The following is an 18,541-nucleotide window of genomic DNA, read 5'->3' as shown; positions in this document are numbered from 1 at the left end:
GATGCCCCCCATCCCCACCCCACCCCGACTCTGTTACCACCTTTAGTGGGTGTTTGAAGTTGTTGCTTTTGTTTCTCTCATTTTTTGTACTAAAAAAATCACATAATTTATTGTGATATTTTGAAAAAAATCTAAATCGAACATTAATAGTAGACCAAGTACAAAAATAATAATATAAAAAAGACCAATAAACTCTCCAATGCTTGTTTTAATATTTGAAAAGAAACCATTTATCATAGAGACTAATTAAGTCTCCCCTCTTTTGTATTTTGCCACATGATCTTTTAAGAAAATATCTTATATGCTAACATCAACCGATTAAGACATAAAACTCTGTAAAAAGTAAAAAATTTGAATAATTTTATTTCGTATGCTGTTGAATTAGAAAAAAGTAAAGAAAACACATACAGATATAAAAGTAAACACACTCCATATTTTTTCGATCTTAATTCTAGACGAAATTTTGAAAATAAAATGAGAAGATAATATTTCATTTCAATTAATTTCGTCCCATTGATTTTCATTTACTTAGGTAAAATAATCAAAAGTGATGTATGTACATACCTAAAAAATAATCCAATCCAACTTAGCATAGATAAATTAGAAGTGTTTAAAATGGTAAGATATTACCAACGCAATCCCAAAGGTAAAATAGGAAAAAAAAAATAATACAAAAATGGAAAATAAGAACAAAAAGAAGCAAACTTTAAATGATAAAGAAAAATGTTCAAAAATTGGAATTGGAGGACCCTACAAACTCCCTTTGCCCGTTGGCTACAGAGACAACCAAAAAGCTCAGAGTGAAAGAGAGAGCGATTCAAATTAGAGTGAAGAAGAAGAAAGTTCGAAGCAAAACACCCCAAAAATCCGTTCTGTAATGAGAATGTGAAGGGTCTAATCAATTCATCAACTCAAATCCTGCAGATTTCGAGCTCTGATTGGTGAATCCATGCGGTAGAACACGACTAAACCTTGAAGAACATAACGTCAAAGAAAAGAGAGTAATACCACCATGGGATATGCAAATCAACGACCTCAGTCGGTGTTGTTTGAAGCTGAAAGACGAAGAAGCTCCATTTCCTCTGTTCCAAGCCCTCAAACCAACCCTAGCTCGCCGGTGAAGAAGAAGAGGACACCGCGTTGGTCTGATGTGTGGCTGAAGAATACCAAGTCGCTTGAACATGTTATTGTTGCTATGCAACTTCAATCCTTGTCTAAAGACTCTCACATTCCTACCCCCAACTCCAAGACCAAACCCCTGCTCGCTAATTTCTGCAAAATCGATCGTACGCTGCTTCTCTCCGATGAGCTTCTTCTCAGGATCCTCTCGAAGCTACCGGATTCTCAGCGGAACTCCACATTCCTCGTCTGCAAACGGTGGCTGAATCTACAGGGCCGTCTTGTACGGTCGCTCGGAGTCATGGATTTGAACTTTCTCTTATCGGGTAGGTTGATTTCGAGGTTTCCTAATCTTAACCGTGTGGATTTGGTATCTGGGTCGTTGATGTCTTCTAGAAATTCTGGTATCTTGTTGAGTAATAGGATTTTTTCAATGCATGTTGATTCCTGGTTTTTGCCTATTCCCGGTGTTGGTGAGGAAATTATACTTGATAATATGGTGATTGATAGAGGGTTGAAGACATTGGCTAGTGGATGTCCAAATTTGCGCAAATTAGCATTTATTGGTGGGAGTGAGTTGGGATTATTGAGTGTGGCTGAGGAATGTGTTACTTTGCAAGAACTTGAATTGCACAAGTGTAATGATAATCTGTTGAGAGGAATTGCAGCTTGTGAGAATTTGCAAATACTGAAGTTAGTTGGAAATGTTGATGGTCTTTATAGCTCAGTGGTTACTGATATTGGGTTGACTATATTAGCTCAAGGTTGTAAAAGATTGGTGAAGCTTGAGCTTAATGGTTGTGAGGGAAGTTTTGATGGCATTAAGGCTATCGGACAGTGTTGTCAAATGTTAGAGGAACTCACACTCTGTGATCATAGGATGGACAATGGATGGTTGGCCGGGCTTTCGTTTTGTGAGAATTTAAAGACTCTGAGAATCATGTCATGTAGAAAGATTGATCCGAATCCTGGACCCGATGAATATTTGAGTCCCTGTCCTGCTCTTGAGCGGTTACATTTGCAGAATTGTCAACTACGAGATAGAAAGAGTGCTAGAGCATTGTTTATTACTTGTGGGGCTGCGAGGGAGATCTTCATCAGTGATTGCTGGGGATTGGTTGATGGCATATTTAGCTTTGCAAGTCACTGCTGGTAAATAATTTCTCCTTTTTAACTATCATAACTTACTTAACTATTCCAAAGATTCTGTGGCTTTAAATGGAGTTCACTGTTCAAATTACTGATATGCTAAGCAGAGTTCTCTTTGGTGGTTTATATTATTTCCAGATAATTTCTTACCCTGTGTAGATTATTTTAATACAACGCAAGGGCCATCACATTGAGTGCACTAATAGATATAGGCTTCAATGGAGGCTGTAGAAGTCGTTACGGTCTAGGCTTGGGAAGATAATTGAAAGGACAAAGTCTACAATATAAAAAAGGAAAAAAAAATGTTAGAGACACAAGAAATTTACTTTTGCATAAAACATGTGGTTTTTGATTGGAATGTGACAATCAAAATCTCCATGGCTAACTATTTAATCCTTTTGGCTTTTAGAAGTAGAACGGTGTCAGATTTTTGCTGGTCTAGGTTCCTGAATTTTTGCAGAACCACTTACAGTCTTGGTGAGGTCGTCACAACGTGTCCAGCAGTTTTTTACCATTAGGCATTAGATGTAGAGAGAAATTTTTTTCGAATTTATATAATATAAAATGGTTATTACTTATTAAGAACATACAGATTATTGAATTCTTTTGAATAATTTTTTCGTGGTTGGGTTCTTTCTAGGTCGGTCCTTGTTCTTAGGGATCCATTTGTATAGATCAATGGTTAAAGTTCCGGTATTAAAGTAAAACTTGACCCACTCGAACTTGAAGAAATTAAGATCTGTTCATCCTGTTTCAATCTGTGTCTAATTTGTGGTTACTTTTCTAACAGGAGGGTGAAGTTCCTTTCTCTCGAAGGATGTTCACTGCTAACAACAGAGGGTTTAGAGTCTGTAATTCTTCAATGGAACGAGCTTCAAAGTCTTCGAGTCGTATCGTGTAAAAACATAAAAGAGAGCAGCATTTCTCCTGCACTTTCTTCCTTGTTTTCAACATTCAAGGATTTGAAATGGAGGCCAGATTCCAAATCTCTGCTCCCTTCAAGCCTCATTGGCACTCACATGGGAAAGAAGGGTGGTAGATTTTTCAAAAAGACATGGGACATAAAAGTTCTACCCGGTGTTTATGACCACACAAGTGCACGACAGACATGAAAACCCTCGAACGAATTGCTCTGAAGACATTGTCGTACTGTAATCGTCTTCTTGATCGTCGATAACTAGATGTTGACATGTTGACAACATATAACTAGATTTTCATCTTTATGCTTTGCAGAGGGAAGATTAAGATGCCAGGGATGTTAGTGCAGAATATCAACCTCAGCGTTGGTGAATTTGCTCATTTTAATTGGAAATTGATATGTGTATTGAGCAAGTTTAGTTATCTACTCCTTGGAAATAGTGTATATTAGAATTGTACTAGTATAGTTTGGTTAAGTAATTGCTATTCTTAGTACAAGTGGACACTTTGTAAAGGAATACCATCATTTCCTCCATTGTTAAGCTTAATAGAAATACTGGCATCGCTGTAGATTACTACAGTTTCTGAATGTTATATTTTGATCATAAATGCTTTCATCAAACTTTGAGGGATCGAATCATTGATTGTCGGAATGATAATTGATGCCTTGAGGTACGTTTAAATTGACTGTTTTCATGTTGTATTTTGAATTCAACATTCAGTACAATACTAATTTTTTTAGAAAGGAAAAAATGACTCAAGTTATTTTCTGTTAATAAATTCTTTCTTTATACTCATTTATTTTAGATTCACTACCCGAAAGTTAAGGCAGGGAAAGTACTAATGGTATATTCAAGTTATAAATGTATAAATAAAACAATACATTCTCAAATTTATGCAATTTCTTTCGTCTATATTTACTAGTAAAATGAACACTTGTAATGCTCGTGAAATTGTCTAAAGAAAATTTTTTAGTAAGCAAAACAAAAACGTATTCATATTAAATTATTTACGATATACTATAAGCCTCCTAACTTTAAATATGACAAATGACAAAGACATACAAAATATTATGGCTGATTATTTATTCTTGTGATTTTCATAATTATAAAATGGATTTAATATATTATTTAAAAATTCTCTTTTTAATATTTAAAAAGTTAATTTCTCACCCAAAAGTTGTTGAACTATAAATGTTCATTCATATCAACTCAGTGATTTAAGTGGATTTGATCAGTTGTGATAACAAATATGGTACATTCAATTATGATGATGCCAATCATTTTTTAACTAATTCAATTTTAACCAAATCAAATTTAGATTAAAAAAAAAAAAAAAACCCTAAACCCACTTCTAGTTCCAAGTTATAACCCCAATTTTTTCCCTTCCACCAAAAGAAAGGCATCATTCAATCTTATCATTTTGGTTAATAATATAATCCCTAAATTTGTATTTCCAAAAATGTCACAATCCAATTCCAAAACCCATAGAGAAAGATGTCTTTTTTATTCCTGAAAATTACTGCTTGTTCTGTTCCACCGTCATTTTGAGGCTGAGAAATCAAGTTCTTGCTTCTTTATCCTCTTCCCTTTCTTCAATTCTTCGCCACAACCAAACCCTAGCTTCAACAACAACAAGAAGAAGAAGGAATATTGGAGGTCTGGTTCAAGAAACAGGAGACTTCCTTGAGCATGTCATTGTCTCAATGCGACTCCATTCTTTGTCCAGCGATTCTCCCATTTCTTCCCCTGATTCTAAACCCAAATCCCCAGTTTCTAATTTGATTGACTTCACTTTGTTGCTTTCAGACGAGCTTCTTCTTCGTGTTCTCTCCAAATTGCCTGATTGCCAACGAAACTCCAACTTCCTTGTTTGCAAGCGTTGGCTTCACTTACAGGGTCGTCTTGTACGGTCTCTCAGGGTTACGGATTTCGACTTTCTTCTTTCGGGTAGGTTGGTTTTAAGGTTTCCTAATCTTAATCAAGTGGATTTGGTTTCTGGGTGTTGGGTTTCGTCTAGGAATTCGAGTATTTTGTTGAGTCATGGGGTTTTTTCGATGCATATTGATCCTTGGTTTTTGCTCTGTTCGAATGTTGGTGAGAAGATTGTACTGGAGAGTGTGTTGATTGATAGAGGGTTGAAGGTTTTGGCTAGTGGTTGCCCAAATTTGCGGAAATTGGGTCTTGTTGGTGGTAGTGAATTGGGGTTATTGAATGTGGCTAAGGAATGTGAGCTTTTACAAGAACTTGAACTGCATAAGTGCAGTGACTGCATTCTCCAAGGAATTGCTGCTTTTGAGAATCTTCAAATACTGAAGTTAGTTGGGAATGTTGATGGGTTCTTTACTTCATTGGTGACAGATATTGGGCTGACTATTGTAGCTCGAGGTTGTAGAAGATTGGTGAAGCTTGAGCTTAGTGGGTGTGAAGGGAGTTTTGATGGGATTAAAGCCATTGGACAGTGCTGCCAAATGTTGGAGGAATTGACACTTTGTGATCATAGGATGGATGATGGCTGGCTGGCTGGGCTTTCATATTGTGACAATTTGAAGACTTTGAAGATAATGTCATGTAAGAGGATTGATGCAAATCCTGGTCCTGATGAATATTTGAGCTCCTGTCCCGCTCTTGAACGGCTGCATTTGCAGAATTCTCAATTGCGGGATAAAGTAAGTGTAAGGGCTTTATTTATGACATGTGGGGCCGCAAGGGAGATTTTGATCCGGGACTGCTGGGGACTGGATGATGGCATCTTCAGCTTTGCAAATAACTGCTGGTAAGGGATCCTTTATGTCCCTGAGCATTTAGTTTAACTGTAAATACTGTTAACCAATTTAAGTAAATAGTAGATGTTGCATTGTGGGATGACATTCATTGTACAATTGATGTGAAAGGCTAATAGGAACCTTTAATTTTGTTATTGGTGTACTGACCTTACTTGAACAACATCTGTTCTAGGTTGTACAACTGTTTGTTATTGGTGTATGATGCATGCTAAGAAGAGGTTGCTAGCTGTTGCTCTGTTAATTTTGTACTGTTCTTGATATGCTTTCTTGTTATCATTTTATTTTGTGTTTCTTTGGTTGAAGTTTAAATACTTTCATAGCCCATCTTGGCCATTTTCAGTGCATTCCTGAATGAGCAGAGCACCAAATCATTTGAGAGTTCAATAATTGATATGCTTTGAGGGGACATAGGAGCCTCTTACAGATAGATGGTTCTAAGACTGATCACATAAGATTTCATGAACTATGATGAGCAATAATTTTGTTGTTGAATGGGTGTTGTTATGTGACTATCTCATTCCAATGTATGGCTACTTTCTTTTGTCGTTCATTTATCATGGTGTTTTTTCTGTCAAGTTCTGAACTCTTGGGTCCATAAGAAGAGAATAATATTCTTTTTTGTTCGTTTTAGAGGTCACCAAAATGTAACCAGGGAGTAGAAATAGAATTTTTTTCATGGACATATAGTCTGGGTTCTGAATTTGGATGACCTCTTAACCTTTTAGACCTTGGCTATCCATCATTTCTGACAATCTCATGCACCAAACGAACATGGTAAAGTGTTTTTTTAATATCTTTGAGTGTCCGGGCTAGTATGCACTCACTTCGACTAATCTCATGGGATAACCTACTTGGCTCTACAACATTTGGGTGTCAAGGAAACTCGTAAGACATTAAATCTGAGGTTGATAGCCGCTATGAATTGAACCCATTCCCTCTTAGTCCTTTACCAAACTCATGCCATTGATTTACTACTAGGCCAACACACGGTAAAGTGTTACAGCACGGGAGTAAAATTTATGTTTTGTGCAGAAATATTTGTTTTCAGCAAATGGACAACATCCATTATTATTATTATTATTTTGGTAAGAAATCGAGCTTTCATTGATAGAAATGAAAGAACGTATACGGGCATGCAAAAAAAACTAGTCCAACAAAATAAAAGGCAAACTCTAGCAAACTAAAAAAGGGACTCCAATCTAACAAAATCAAACTAATATCATAGTTACACAAAGCCCTATTGTCGGATGCCCACAAGGAGGGAATTATTACCTGGTGGACCTAGTTTTGGTTGGCCACTCGAGTGGCTTCTCTTTCATTAAACTGGAAAGTGGCTTTTGTCCCATCAGACCACATTTACAACCCTTAAAGTTGAACATGCCAAGAATGTGCTAAAAATTTCTTGAAGTAAATATATCCTGATGAATGATGACTCTGGTAGTTCAATTGGACTCGAGCATTTTGACTAAAGCTATCTGATTAGTACCTGATTTGTGATTATATTCTCTTTGCACAGGAGGGTGAAGTTGCTTTTCCTTGAAGGATGTTCGTTGTTAACGACTGAAGGGTTAGAGTCAGTAGTTCTTCAGTGGAAGGAGCTTCAAAGCCTCGAAGTAGTATCATGTAAGAATATAAAAGATAGCTGCATCTCTCCTGCTCTTTCTGAAGTCTTCTCCGTCCTTAAGAATTTGAAATGGAGGCCAGATACCAAATCGCTTCTCTCATCGAGTCTGGTCGGGACTTGTATGGGAAAGAAAGGTGGGAGGTTTTTCTAACAAACACGGGAATGAACTGCTGCATGGTGTGCTTAGAATCTCCATGTTGCAACTGTCGATTGTTAGCTCAAACATACTTAGCGTAGTGGTTTATAATGAAGCTAGGTGGTTAGAGTAGATGTTCAATAAAAGAAAGCACATTTTAGTTTCCAGTATCACTTAGAAACTAACCTGACCCAGTTCACCTATTTGCTAGAACTTTAATTTTCCTAGAGAATAGTAGTTTAGTTTAGCTACATTATTATGTGATTTAGCAATGCTATATGCTAATTATTGTACTTGGGAATAGTTGAATTGTAAAGAATTGTTCTTTTAGTAGGAAATGCACAAATTCAATGATCGATCCTTTGAAAAGAGACCTTGGTCTACGTAGGTGTTAGATAAACTTTGACATTTTGTTTTATTTCTTGGAAATTGTTCTATGATGCAGCAATTGCTAAGAGTAACTAAAGAAGTTTTGCTTATTCTAGACTATGATTTGCACAATTAACTATGAACCTCATTGTGTTGCTACCTACTATCCAATGTAGGTGGTCTGGTCTGGGTACATCTTGTTACATGAGTTTAGAATTACTTTAAAAGAACTGTGCATCAATACAACCAAAGCATATCTAAAATGATTTCGTTTATGCATGGCTCATAAACTATTGATAAAGAGGTTGGAAGTTTAAATCTCTCAAATGCCATATGTTAGTTGAACTAAAAAGGAAAGAAGTATTTACTTCATTCTAAGTTATCATTTTTGGTCAATTATTAAGGGATAGTTGGAACAATGAGAACTTGTTAAGAACTTATTGACAATATGTCTAGTGTTTGCATCGTTGGAAGTGATAGGAAATATCTAGAGAATTATGAACATTATTCGCAGAAGTGAATATAATTCAATTGACATATAAATGTAGTAGCTCACCTTATATCTATCTATTGTACATAAATTGGATGCCAGGAAAATGTTAATTGCATCTTATTGGAATAATATCATTTATCAAGTAGTTTTTTAGGCATTAAAAGACTTCTGATAATTACTAGAATTTTAAAACATCTATTTTAGGTTTTCGGGCCTCATTTTGGTATTCGATAATCGTTTGATTTTTTAAAATAAAATTTATAAAGACTATCACTATCTATGATTTCTTTATTTTGTTATCCAAATTTTAGGAATGTTTTTAAAAATCAAGTCAAGTTCTTAAAAACTAAAATAGAGCACTTTTTTAAAATTTATTTTTATTTTTTGAAATTGATTAAGAATTCAAATGTTTAGTTAGGACTAAAAAAGATGAAGACCATGGTAAAAAAACTAAGAAAAAACAAAATTTTCGGAAAAAAAACAAAAGATAGAGAATTAAGGTATTATTTGGTAAAGATTTCATTTTTTATTTTTGGTTTTTGAAAATTATCAAACGACCCTACAAGAAAGTAGTATCGTTTTTTTTTTTTGGCCTATTGTAACGGCTGAAAACCGCTGCAACATCTATAGCAACAATCTCATAACTGCTGGCAAAGGTTGTGTGGTTGCAGCAGTTTTTGAAATAGTTGGAATCATGGTTTATACAAAGGTTGTGTGGTTGCAGCAGTTTTTGAAATAGTTGGAATCATATTTATAAACCGTTGCAACATCCAAATCTATAGCAACAATATTTTTTTTGGTTTATAGCAACATTTAGGATGGTTTATAACAAAGGTTGAAGTTGCATATTGCGACTATATCAAAAACGCTGCAAGCAATTGCAACATTTTTAGAAGATCTTTTGCATCAATTTTATCAAGCATTTTAGAACACGTATTAATTCCTATGTATAATTTTTCTTTTACCAATTACAAGAATTCTTAATACTATATATATTGCAATAGTTCAAACTTACATCTTTAACACTTTTATGATTTAAGTACTTATTTATTGATGTTAGCAGCCATTTAAAACTATACATTAAAATTTGATCATGAGTATCTAAAACCTTGTCTTTTAACATTGATAACAAAAATGGTAGTAAAAAAAATTAATAAAGTAATTAAAGTTTCAAGGTAAACTAATAAAATATTATCCAATATTTGTATAAAAATATTTACAAAAATGCATAATCAAATTTGTACAAAAATATTTATACAAAATGTATAATCAAATGTGTACAAAAATATTTGTACAAAATATTAAGAAAATGAAAATAAACTACTAATCAAATTGATCAAACTACTTCATCACCAAGTCTTTAAGTTTGAAACGAGTTCAAGTGACTCCTTCAAGTTGGACATCGTATATCTTAAACAAAATTAACTAAATTAAATGGAGTTAAGCACCCAACAAAATAACTACTCACAAAAAGTCTAAGATATAGTGCTATTAAAAAAATTAGAGAACTCGAAGCTTAATTACCATGGCATTCGTGAATGAACAAATACATCAAATTTGATAGCCTCTTTAATTGAGGAGTAAAAGTTCTACATAATTGAGATGACACCAACTCTCCCTTTGCATCAGAGGCATATACAAGCTAATTATACAAGGACTCCAAAGAGAATTTTTATATAAATGGCTAACTCATGGAAGCTTCGTTAAGCAAAGGATCTCTACATTTGAATTGATTGTCACTTAATTTGTTAGGAAAAATCACATACTAACATGAAATTTATAAGTTGACAACTTGCACAAACATTGTATTTTGTCCCTCTCAACAAGGTATATCCATTGCAATTTAAAGAAGAAGAAACATCATTATGCTTAGGCCTTGGAAAAGAAACTTAATCTAAAATGTTCCGATTACACTTGTAGCACGAGTTTGGAACCTTGTGCAATCTTCATTATAGTAGAACCTGCAGTTACAAAAGACTGGAGGTAGCCTCGAGTTTTGGAGCGAATCAATATATTTTTTTGGTGTCGTGCTCTTTTTTTTTTTTTTTTTTTTTTTTTTTTTCCTTCTTCTTCTTCTTATTTGTTATTTTATGATTGTTAATCTTTCTGGCTCTAACCTGTGAAGTAGGAGTTTAGATATAAATTGTTTATTCTCCATTTATATTTATATCAAGTATAAATTCCAAACAAGTGGTATCAGAGCTTTTGGTTTAGAAATCATGGGATCATCAAAGCCAGATTTTAGAATCATGAAATTTGTTGGAAAAGATTTTAGATATTGGAAGATGCAAAATAAGGAATTCTTACTTATAAGAAATTGCATAAAATATTGAAGGAGAGACCGAAAGGGATGTCAGTTGAAGATTGAGAGAACCTGAATGAAAAATCAATTGTAATCATTAGGATGTGTCTTTCAATGAATGTTGCTAGTCTTATAGCCAATGGGACTAATATAGTGAAGCTGATGGAAGCGCTTACAACTAGGTATAAGAAGCCATCTGTCAATAGTAAGGCTTATATCCTTAAGAAATATTTTAACATGCAAATGACTGAAGATACTTCTGTTAATTCCTATAATAATGAGGCTACCACTTTAATTAATCAGTTAAAATCTGTTAAAATAGAATTTATCGATGAGATGTATGCTATTAAGTTATCAATGTCTTTACTTGATAGTTGGGAAACCATGAAAACTGCAGCGTCTAATTTAATTAGGGATAACACTTTAAGGTTTTTAAGAATTTGTGGTTTAGCTATATTTGAAGAAATTTATAAGAAAGACAGTATTAAAGAATCTACTGTAGGTTCAGCTTTAATAGTGATTAAAGATAAAGACAAGATAGACTTTGAAAATGATGGGTCGAGTAACAGTAAGAAAATGTTGAAGAATAGGAATAAGAGATAAAGTATTTTTACTGTCGTAAGAAAGATCACTTAAAAATTTAGTGTAGGAAACTAGAAGAAGATCATAAAAGAAAATAAGAGGTAAATTTGGTTGAAACTGAAGAAGAAACAGTAAATCTGGTTGAAATTGACAAAGAAATAATTAGTGATGCCTATGCCTATGTTAAGAGCAACACACAAAATAGTAGCCACTCATCTAAATGGACAATCAATAGTATAGCTTCTATACATATCGCTTCACATAAGAGTCTATTCATATCTTTCACATTAGGACATCGTGGTCTAGTGAGGATGGAGAAAGGTAGAGTTTCCAAGACCGTTGAGATTAGGAATATTAATTTGAAGACGTAGTTGAAGAAAAATTAGTACTACAAGATGTTAGGTTTGTGCCTAGGATAAAGATGAATTTCATCTCTATTGGCAAGTTGGATGATGAGGGTTATAGTTATGAATTTGGTAGTCACCAATATAAACTCAAGTTAGGATCCCCGGTAGTAGTAGTTGGCCACAGGAATTCGATATTGTACACATGTCGGTTTAGTGTTGTCAAAAGATCAGAAATTCGATATTGGATTGATACCTGCTGACCACTCCCATTGCATGGCAAATGTCGAGCCTATACATAGCATGATATACATAAAGCTACCTGTTGCAGATGCATTGGAAATCTGTTTCATTTTCTCAACTTCTTGAGGTGTTTTAGAACATCGTTCCTTAGACAATATAATTCCATGCCTAAAAGATAATAAACCTTTGCTGGAATTCTGCATCGAATACCTAACAAGCATTTTGTCAATCTGCAATGCTTGAGACAGTGCTAGTGACTTGTTCTTATGATCTCTAATGATTTGGATCCCAAAAACAAACTGTGCTTCACCTAAATCTTTCATTTGGAATTGAGCAACTAGCCATTTCTTAATTTTGGTTAGAAAACCTATATCATTCCCAATGAGTAGGATGTCATCCACATACAACACTAAGAAAGCTACTGAATTGTTGATGATCTTCTTGTAAACACAAGGTTCATCAACATTTTGATCAAAGCCATAGGATTTAACCACAACGTCAAACCTCATATTCCAAGATTGAGATGTTTTTTTCAATCTATAAATGGACTGATTTAGCTTGCAAACCTTTTGCTCTTGACCTTGTTCAATGAATCCTTCTGACTGAGACACGTAGATTATCTCATCAAGATGACCATTCAGAAAGATAGTTTTGACATCCATTTATCATATCTCATAGTCATAATATGTGACAATGGACAAGAGAATTCAGATAGATTTTAACGTGGCAACAGGCGAGAAAGTTTCATCATAGTCCATTCCTTCAACCTGGGTATAACCCTTTGCTACTAATCTTGCCTTAAAGATTTACACCTCATTTTCTCTTATAGATTCACTTGCAACCTATAGGTTTAACCCCATTAGGTTTATCTACAAGTTGCCAGATAAAATTGAAGTATATACTCAATTTTTTGATTTATGGCTTTGAATCCACTCATCCTTGTCCACATCACCCATTGCCTGTTTGTAGGTCAGTGGATCTTCAACATCATCATCTTGTATGACATCTTGAGTTTCTGTCAAACCCAAACAACGAGTAGGTTGCGTTACAATCCTCTATATATGTCGAGACTCCTTCAACTCTTGAATAAGATGTGCTTGGCTGAATGAAGCAATATCAACAACCCTAGTTGGAGTTCCCCCCTTTTCAATAACTCTTGTTGAAGTTTCAGTAATTTCTTTAGTAAGTTCATTTAATACGATTTTACTTCTTGTTCTATGTTCTTTAATGTGGTATTCCTCTAGGAATGTCACATTTGTCGATATAAACATTTTATTCTCTTTTAGAGCATAAAAGTGACCACCTCTCGTTTCTTTGGAGTAGGCTACAAAAAGGCATAATTTTGAACGTGGTTCCAATTTCTTCGGGTTTTCCACAAGCACATGTACTGGACATCCCCAAATTCTGAGATGTCGTAAACTAATTTTACGACTTCTCCATAATTCAAAAGGCACTTTAGAAACACTTTTTAACAGAATATGGTTCAAAATGTATGCTGCAGTCTCCACTACATAATCTCAGAATGAGATAGGTAAAGAAGTATAACTCATCATAGATCAAACCATGTCCAACAGGGTTATGTTTCTCCTTTCTGATACACTATTTGGTTGAGGTCTACTAGGTGCTGAGAATTGAAATGTGATTCCACGTTCTATCAGATAGTTCTGGAATCCTATATCCATGCACTCTCCATGTCAATCTAATTGAAGTGTTTTTTTTATTATTTTTTTATCTTTTTGCCTAATAAATTCTCAACTTCAGCGTTATACTCCTTGAACTTTTCAAGTGTATCAAACTTATGTTGCATCAGGTAAATATACCCATATCTAGAATAACCGCTAGTAAAAGTGACGAAGTATTCAAATCCTCCTCTTGCTTTAACACTCATTGGACTACAAAGGTCTGAATGTATAAGCTTCAAGGATTCTTTGACTTTATAACCTTTTCCAGAAAAAGGTTGTTTTGTCATTTTTTCTTCTAGACAGGATTCACATGCTGGTAAAGAATTTTCTTCTAACTCGTTTAACAGTCCATTCTTAACCAACCTCTCAATCCTATTGAGATTAATATGACCTAGTCTTAGATACCAAAGATAAGCATTTTTTTCTGGAAAAACCTTTCTTCTTTTGTTTTATGTGGTTGCAGTGTTGAACATTTCAACATTATGGAGTATTTTAGATACCAACGATCTTAGTACATATAAATTACTTTTGTTTCTTGCAGAACATATATCAACACCATTTTTTTTAGACAAATGATCACGAATAAAGGATATATTATAGGAATGTTCTAATAAACACGAAATTGAAATTAAGTTCCTCTTAAAATTAGGAACATAATAAAAATTGTCTAACAATATAAACTTTGAATTGAAAAATAACTTCAAGCTCCCAACTGCAACCGTTGAGACGACCTACCCTATTCCGACCTTGTAGGGTCATCTCTCCAACCTCTAGCTGCTTCCAGGAACTAGTTTCTTATAAAGAAGTACAAACATGATTAGTGGCTCCTGAATCAAGTATCTAAGCATTATTATCATTTTTCACTAAATACATTTCTAGAACCAGTAAATCGTATTTACCTTATTTTTCCTTCTTTTTTTTTTTTCAAATACTTTGGGTAGTTACATTTCTAGTGCCCATCTTGGTCGCAATAAAAACAGGTTCCCTTTGCAGCCTTGACCTTTTTGTCCTTGTGGGTAGCAACATGTGGGATAACTTTATTCTTTCCCTTACCACCTTTCTTCTTCTTCCATTTCTTAGAGCCAGTGGAAGAAGGTGCGGACTTAGTCCAAGAGTAGAACTCCTGTGGAAATTTTACGAGGAACTGGCAACATTTGCCTTTCCGTGTTGTCTTTGACTTTTATCAAGGACTCATAAGTCCGTAGCTCGTTAAAAAGGGTGGTAAGATTATATTCAATCTTGTTCATGATAGCATTGTTGTGGAACTGAAGATAACTCTTCGAAAGAGTTTACAAAATAAAGCTTACTTGGTTAGACTCGTCTGTGACAGCCCGTTCATCTCAGTGATATTGAAGTGGACCATCATGTTAAAGAAATGTTCCTTAACAAATGATCCCCCATTCATTTGAGGGTTGAATATGAATTTTAGAGCATCATGCTTGAGATGTGTTGCTGGTTGGCTGAACATCTCATGCAATGACTCTATGAGCTCGCATGCGGTGATCATGGGCTCATGCTTTTTAGCCAAGATGTCAGTCAAGCTTGCCCAAATATAGACCCTGGCCTTATCGTTAGCCTTAGTCCATTTGTCATAGGCTTCACGAACATTTCGTGAAGCAATGGGTCCAGGAACTGGAGGACATTCCTTCGTTACGACAAATTTGAGGTCGTCGATGACGAAGACGGTGTTAATCATATTTTTCCATGTTACTTTTTCCCGGTTAATTTATCGGCGCCAAGCAAAGAAATAACCAAGCTAGTCCTGATTATTGATCTTGATTCAAAATAAAATTATCTATATTAGATATGCAAAAATTTGTGTTAATCCAATCAGTTTAGAAAAAGAAGTAATGAACCCCAACATCATTCTATTTTGTAATGATACTTTAGTAATTTAGAATAAATGCCACCTTGAGGCAAACAGTTACTCATTCACTGAATTGAGACATTCTCAATCAAATATTACACTAGAATAACTCTTATTCCTATAATATTTAATTATCATTATTTTGGTCTAGAAATCATTAACTACCTTAATATTTTCTTGTCAGTGTAACCCTTCATTTTCAACCCCATAATCCCCCTTCAACCAGTTTGCCTCAGGGTAGAACGTAAATGGTGCAATTGATTATACAATCTTATCCATTTCTGAGGTTTGTTATGTCCTTTTCTCATGCAAACACCTTCCTAAAGGGGACATTCCCAAGGCGCCACAAGGCTGAATATGGAAAAAATATTTCAAACCAATGAAGGAGATCGCAGGATATGTTGTCACACGTTCTTCTCCCACTTACTATAAACACTTTTTCCATTCACCTTGATATTGACCCATGCGAATATCTTCCTAAGGTATGGTGTGCCTAGGGCACCATGAGACCGAACATGAATCTCACCTTGTGAACTTTTAGGGAGAACATGAGTAGAAAAATAATATATCATATACATCTTTTTTCTCCAAATTGAGTTTATTAACTCAGAAAATTCCGGCTATTTAATTTAACTAAGTTCTTATTAATTTGCTTAATATAATGTTTATATTGAATATTTTAACAATATGTGATTTGTTTTACTAAACTCTTTAATAAACAAAATCATCTATTATATGCTTATAAAATATTTGACTAATTCACCTCCTAGGTCGGTTCCGAGGTATGGGTTTTCTGTTTTCGTTAGCTTAAATACCTAAGTCTAGACATAATGTTCCTTGGATAGAGGTCCCTTATAGCCAATTATTTTATAAATTTTATCTTTTATGGAATTTATTTTAATCCTATTAAAACAAATTAAAAGATTAACCTATTTCTAATCATATTAGAAATACCTTTAACATAAGTTTAGATCAATTAATTCTAAATCATTTAAAATTAATTTGAACCTATGTTTGCATACAACCCTTGATTATAGATCTTAATCTATTTCATTAAACTCATAATCATTATAAAATAATGGAGTTATCAAAACCTATAATTTGTATCCAATAACATCGATCAAATATAACCATTATATTTATCTAAGTAATGTCATGCTCAATGTAAAGTTTATTTTCATCTAATAAAATAACATCTATAGTTATCATCCATTAAAATAAACATACATCTTCATTTTCATTAAACAGCAATGACATTATCATCAATGAAATCAATTCACATGCTATCATACTATATAACAATTATATCGTAGTATGATGCATGAACATGCTTAATTAATCATGCAACCATAATATAACATTTATATTAAAAGGATGCATGAAACATGTTTATCTTAAGCTATGATTTAAAACCTATATAGCATATAATATGTAACATATAAATCATATAATTTAAACATACATCTCCTGCACACTCAATTATATAAAAGGCATTAGTAGACCGATATTTGGCACCCTAATAAAATATTGAATTAATATAATCGAATTATAAACAAATAAAATCTAAAATCCTAGATTTTAGAAAATTCTAAAAGAAAAAAAAATTGCTTCTGTTCAACGATGATGGATAAACTAGAGTTCAAAACAACGATCTAACTGCTCAAAACAAGACCTTAGGTGTCATGAACATACTGACTAGGATGGGTTATAATGATATATTTATAAGGAGATGGTAAACCCTTCTCCAAGTTTTTTTCTTCCATTTCTCATCATTTGTTAAATGATTAATTAATTATTAATTCATCAATTAACATGTAAGTTAAATAACTATATATTAAATAATATTTAATATACAATTAATCAAAATTCACATATTTGTACTAGCCTCCATTCTCCATCATTTGTTAATTAATTAATTAACCATCAATTAATCAATTAACATATAAATTAAACAACTATATAATAAATCATATTAATATATGGTTAATTGATTAACATATAAATAATATATATTTACATGCATACATTTCTTTATGAATCTAATTCATATAAATCTAATATTTGAATCTCATTCAAGCACATCTCTCTAATACTATGAATCTAATTCATATAAATCTAATATTTGAATCTCATTCAAGCACATCTCTCTAATACTATAATTCTATATGAATCTAATTCATATAAATTTAATATTTGAATCTCATTCAAATATATCTCTCTTATGTAGTTTGGATTATAGATCATATCTATAATCAAATTCTATAATGTATCCGAATACACTATATATTAATTATATTAATATAAAACTCCTTCAGGTAAATTGAATAATCGAAATCATTTCTCATTACTATCCTTAGGGAGCTAACATGAGGACCTTATGGACCCACAGATTAGAAGCTCCAATGATATGAGACTAATTAATTAAACTCTTTAATTAAATCGATCAATATTCATTAACTATCGGTCAATTCATTAACTATCGGTCACTCCATTAAAGACCAATAGCTGCAGTCTTCGCACTGCATATATATTTCTGTGTCCATAGATATAACCAATCAATAGCGAGTCGATCTTTCACAAATTACTCATAACTACAGCTGGATCAAAATACTATTTTACCCCTGTAGTTACATCTAACTTCTTAAGTACCACTAATTCCTCCAATGAACAAACAATTTATAGTCCAATTATAAACTAAAACCTCTCGAGCCAGTGGGAGGTTGGGGTCTCATTGTTGAAGACCTAAAATCACTTGTTAAGGGAGCCATTTATCTACTTTGCCTATAATTGGGAAGAAATAAATTCCTTATGGTGTAGGTGTGTTCCCAACTCCCTACTTGGAAAAATCCCAAAATGGTAGGCTTGTTGAGTTGGGTAACTTGGCCACTCTTACCTATGCAGATCAACATAGACAAGAGTTCATAACTC

The 18,541-nt window shown here is 33.5% G+C and overlaps 2 protein-coding genes across 2 annotated transcripts; both read left to right on the top strand.

Annotated features, from left to right (window-relative positions):
- The first annotated feature begins 716 nt into the window (after positions 1 to 716).
- Positions 717 to 3,774, top strand: LOC120071667 (F-box protein At5g51380-like). The gene is made up of 2 exons (XM_039024045.1): positions 717 to 2,271; positions 3,059 to 3,774. The coding sequence occupies exons 1-2, from the start codon at positions 1,013 to 1,015 to the stop codon at positions 3,378 to 3,380; spliced, it is 1,581 nt and encodes a 526-aa protein (XP_038879973.1). The 5' UTR covers positions 717 to 1,012; the 3' UTR covers positions 3,381 to 3,774.
- An 857-nt stretch (positions 3,775 to 4,631) lies between these two features.
- LOC120067254 (F-box protein At5g07670-like) lies at positions 4,632 to 8,102 on the top strand. Its single transcript, XM_039018783.1, has 2 exons — positions 4,632 to 5,961; positions 7,488 to 8,102. The coding sequence occupies exons 1-2, from the start codon at positions 4,892 to 4,894 to the stop codon at positions 7,744 to 7,746; spliced, it is 1,329 nt and encodes a 442-aa protein (XP_038874711.1). The 5' UTR covers positions 4,632 to 4,891; the 3' UTR covers positions 7,747 to 8,102.
- Positions 8,103 to 18,541: the final 10,439 nt, after the last annotated feature.

Source organism: Benincasa hispida, chromosome 1, assembly GCF_009727055.1.
Source record: "Benincasa hispida cultivar B227 chromosome 1, ASM972705v1, whole genome shotgun sequence".
Taxonomy (NCBI): domain Eukaryota; kingdom Viridiplantae; phylum Streptophyta; class Magnoliopsida; order Cucurbitales; family Cucurbitaceae; genus Benincasa; species Benincasa hispida.
This window is presented reverse-complemented; position numbering and strand designations above follow the sequence as displayed.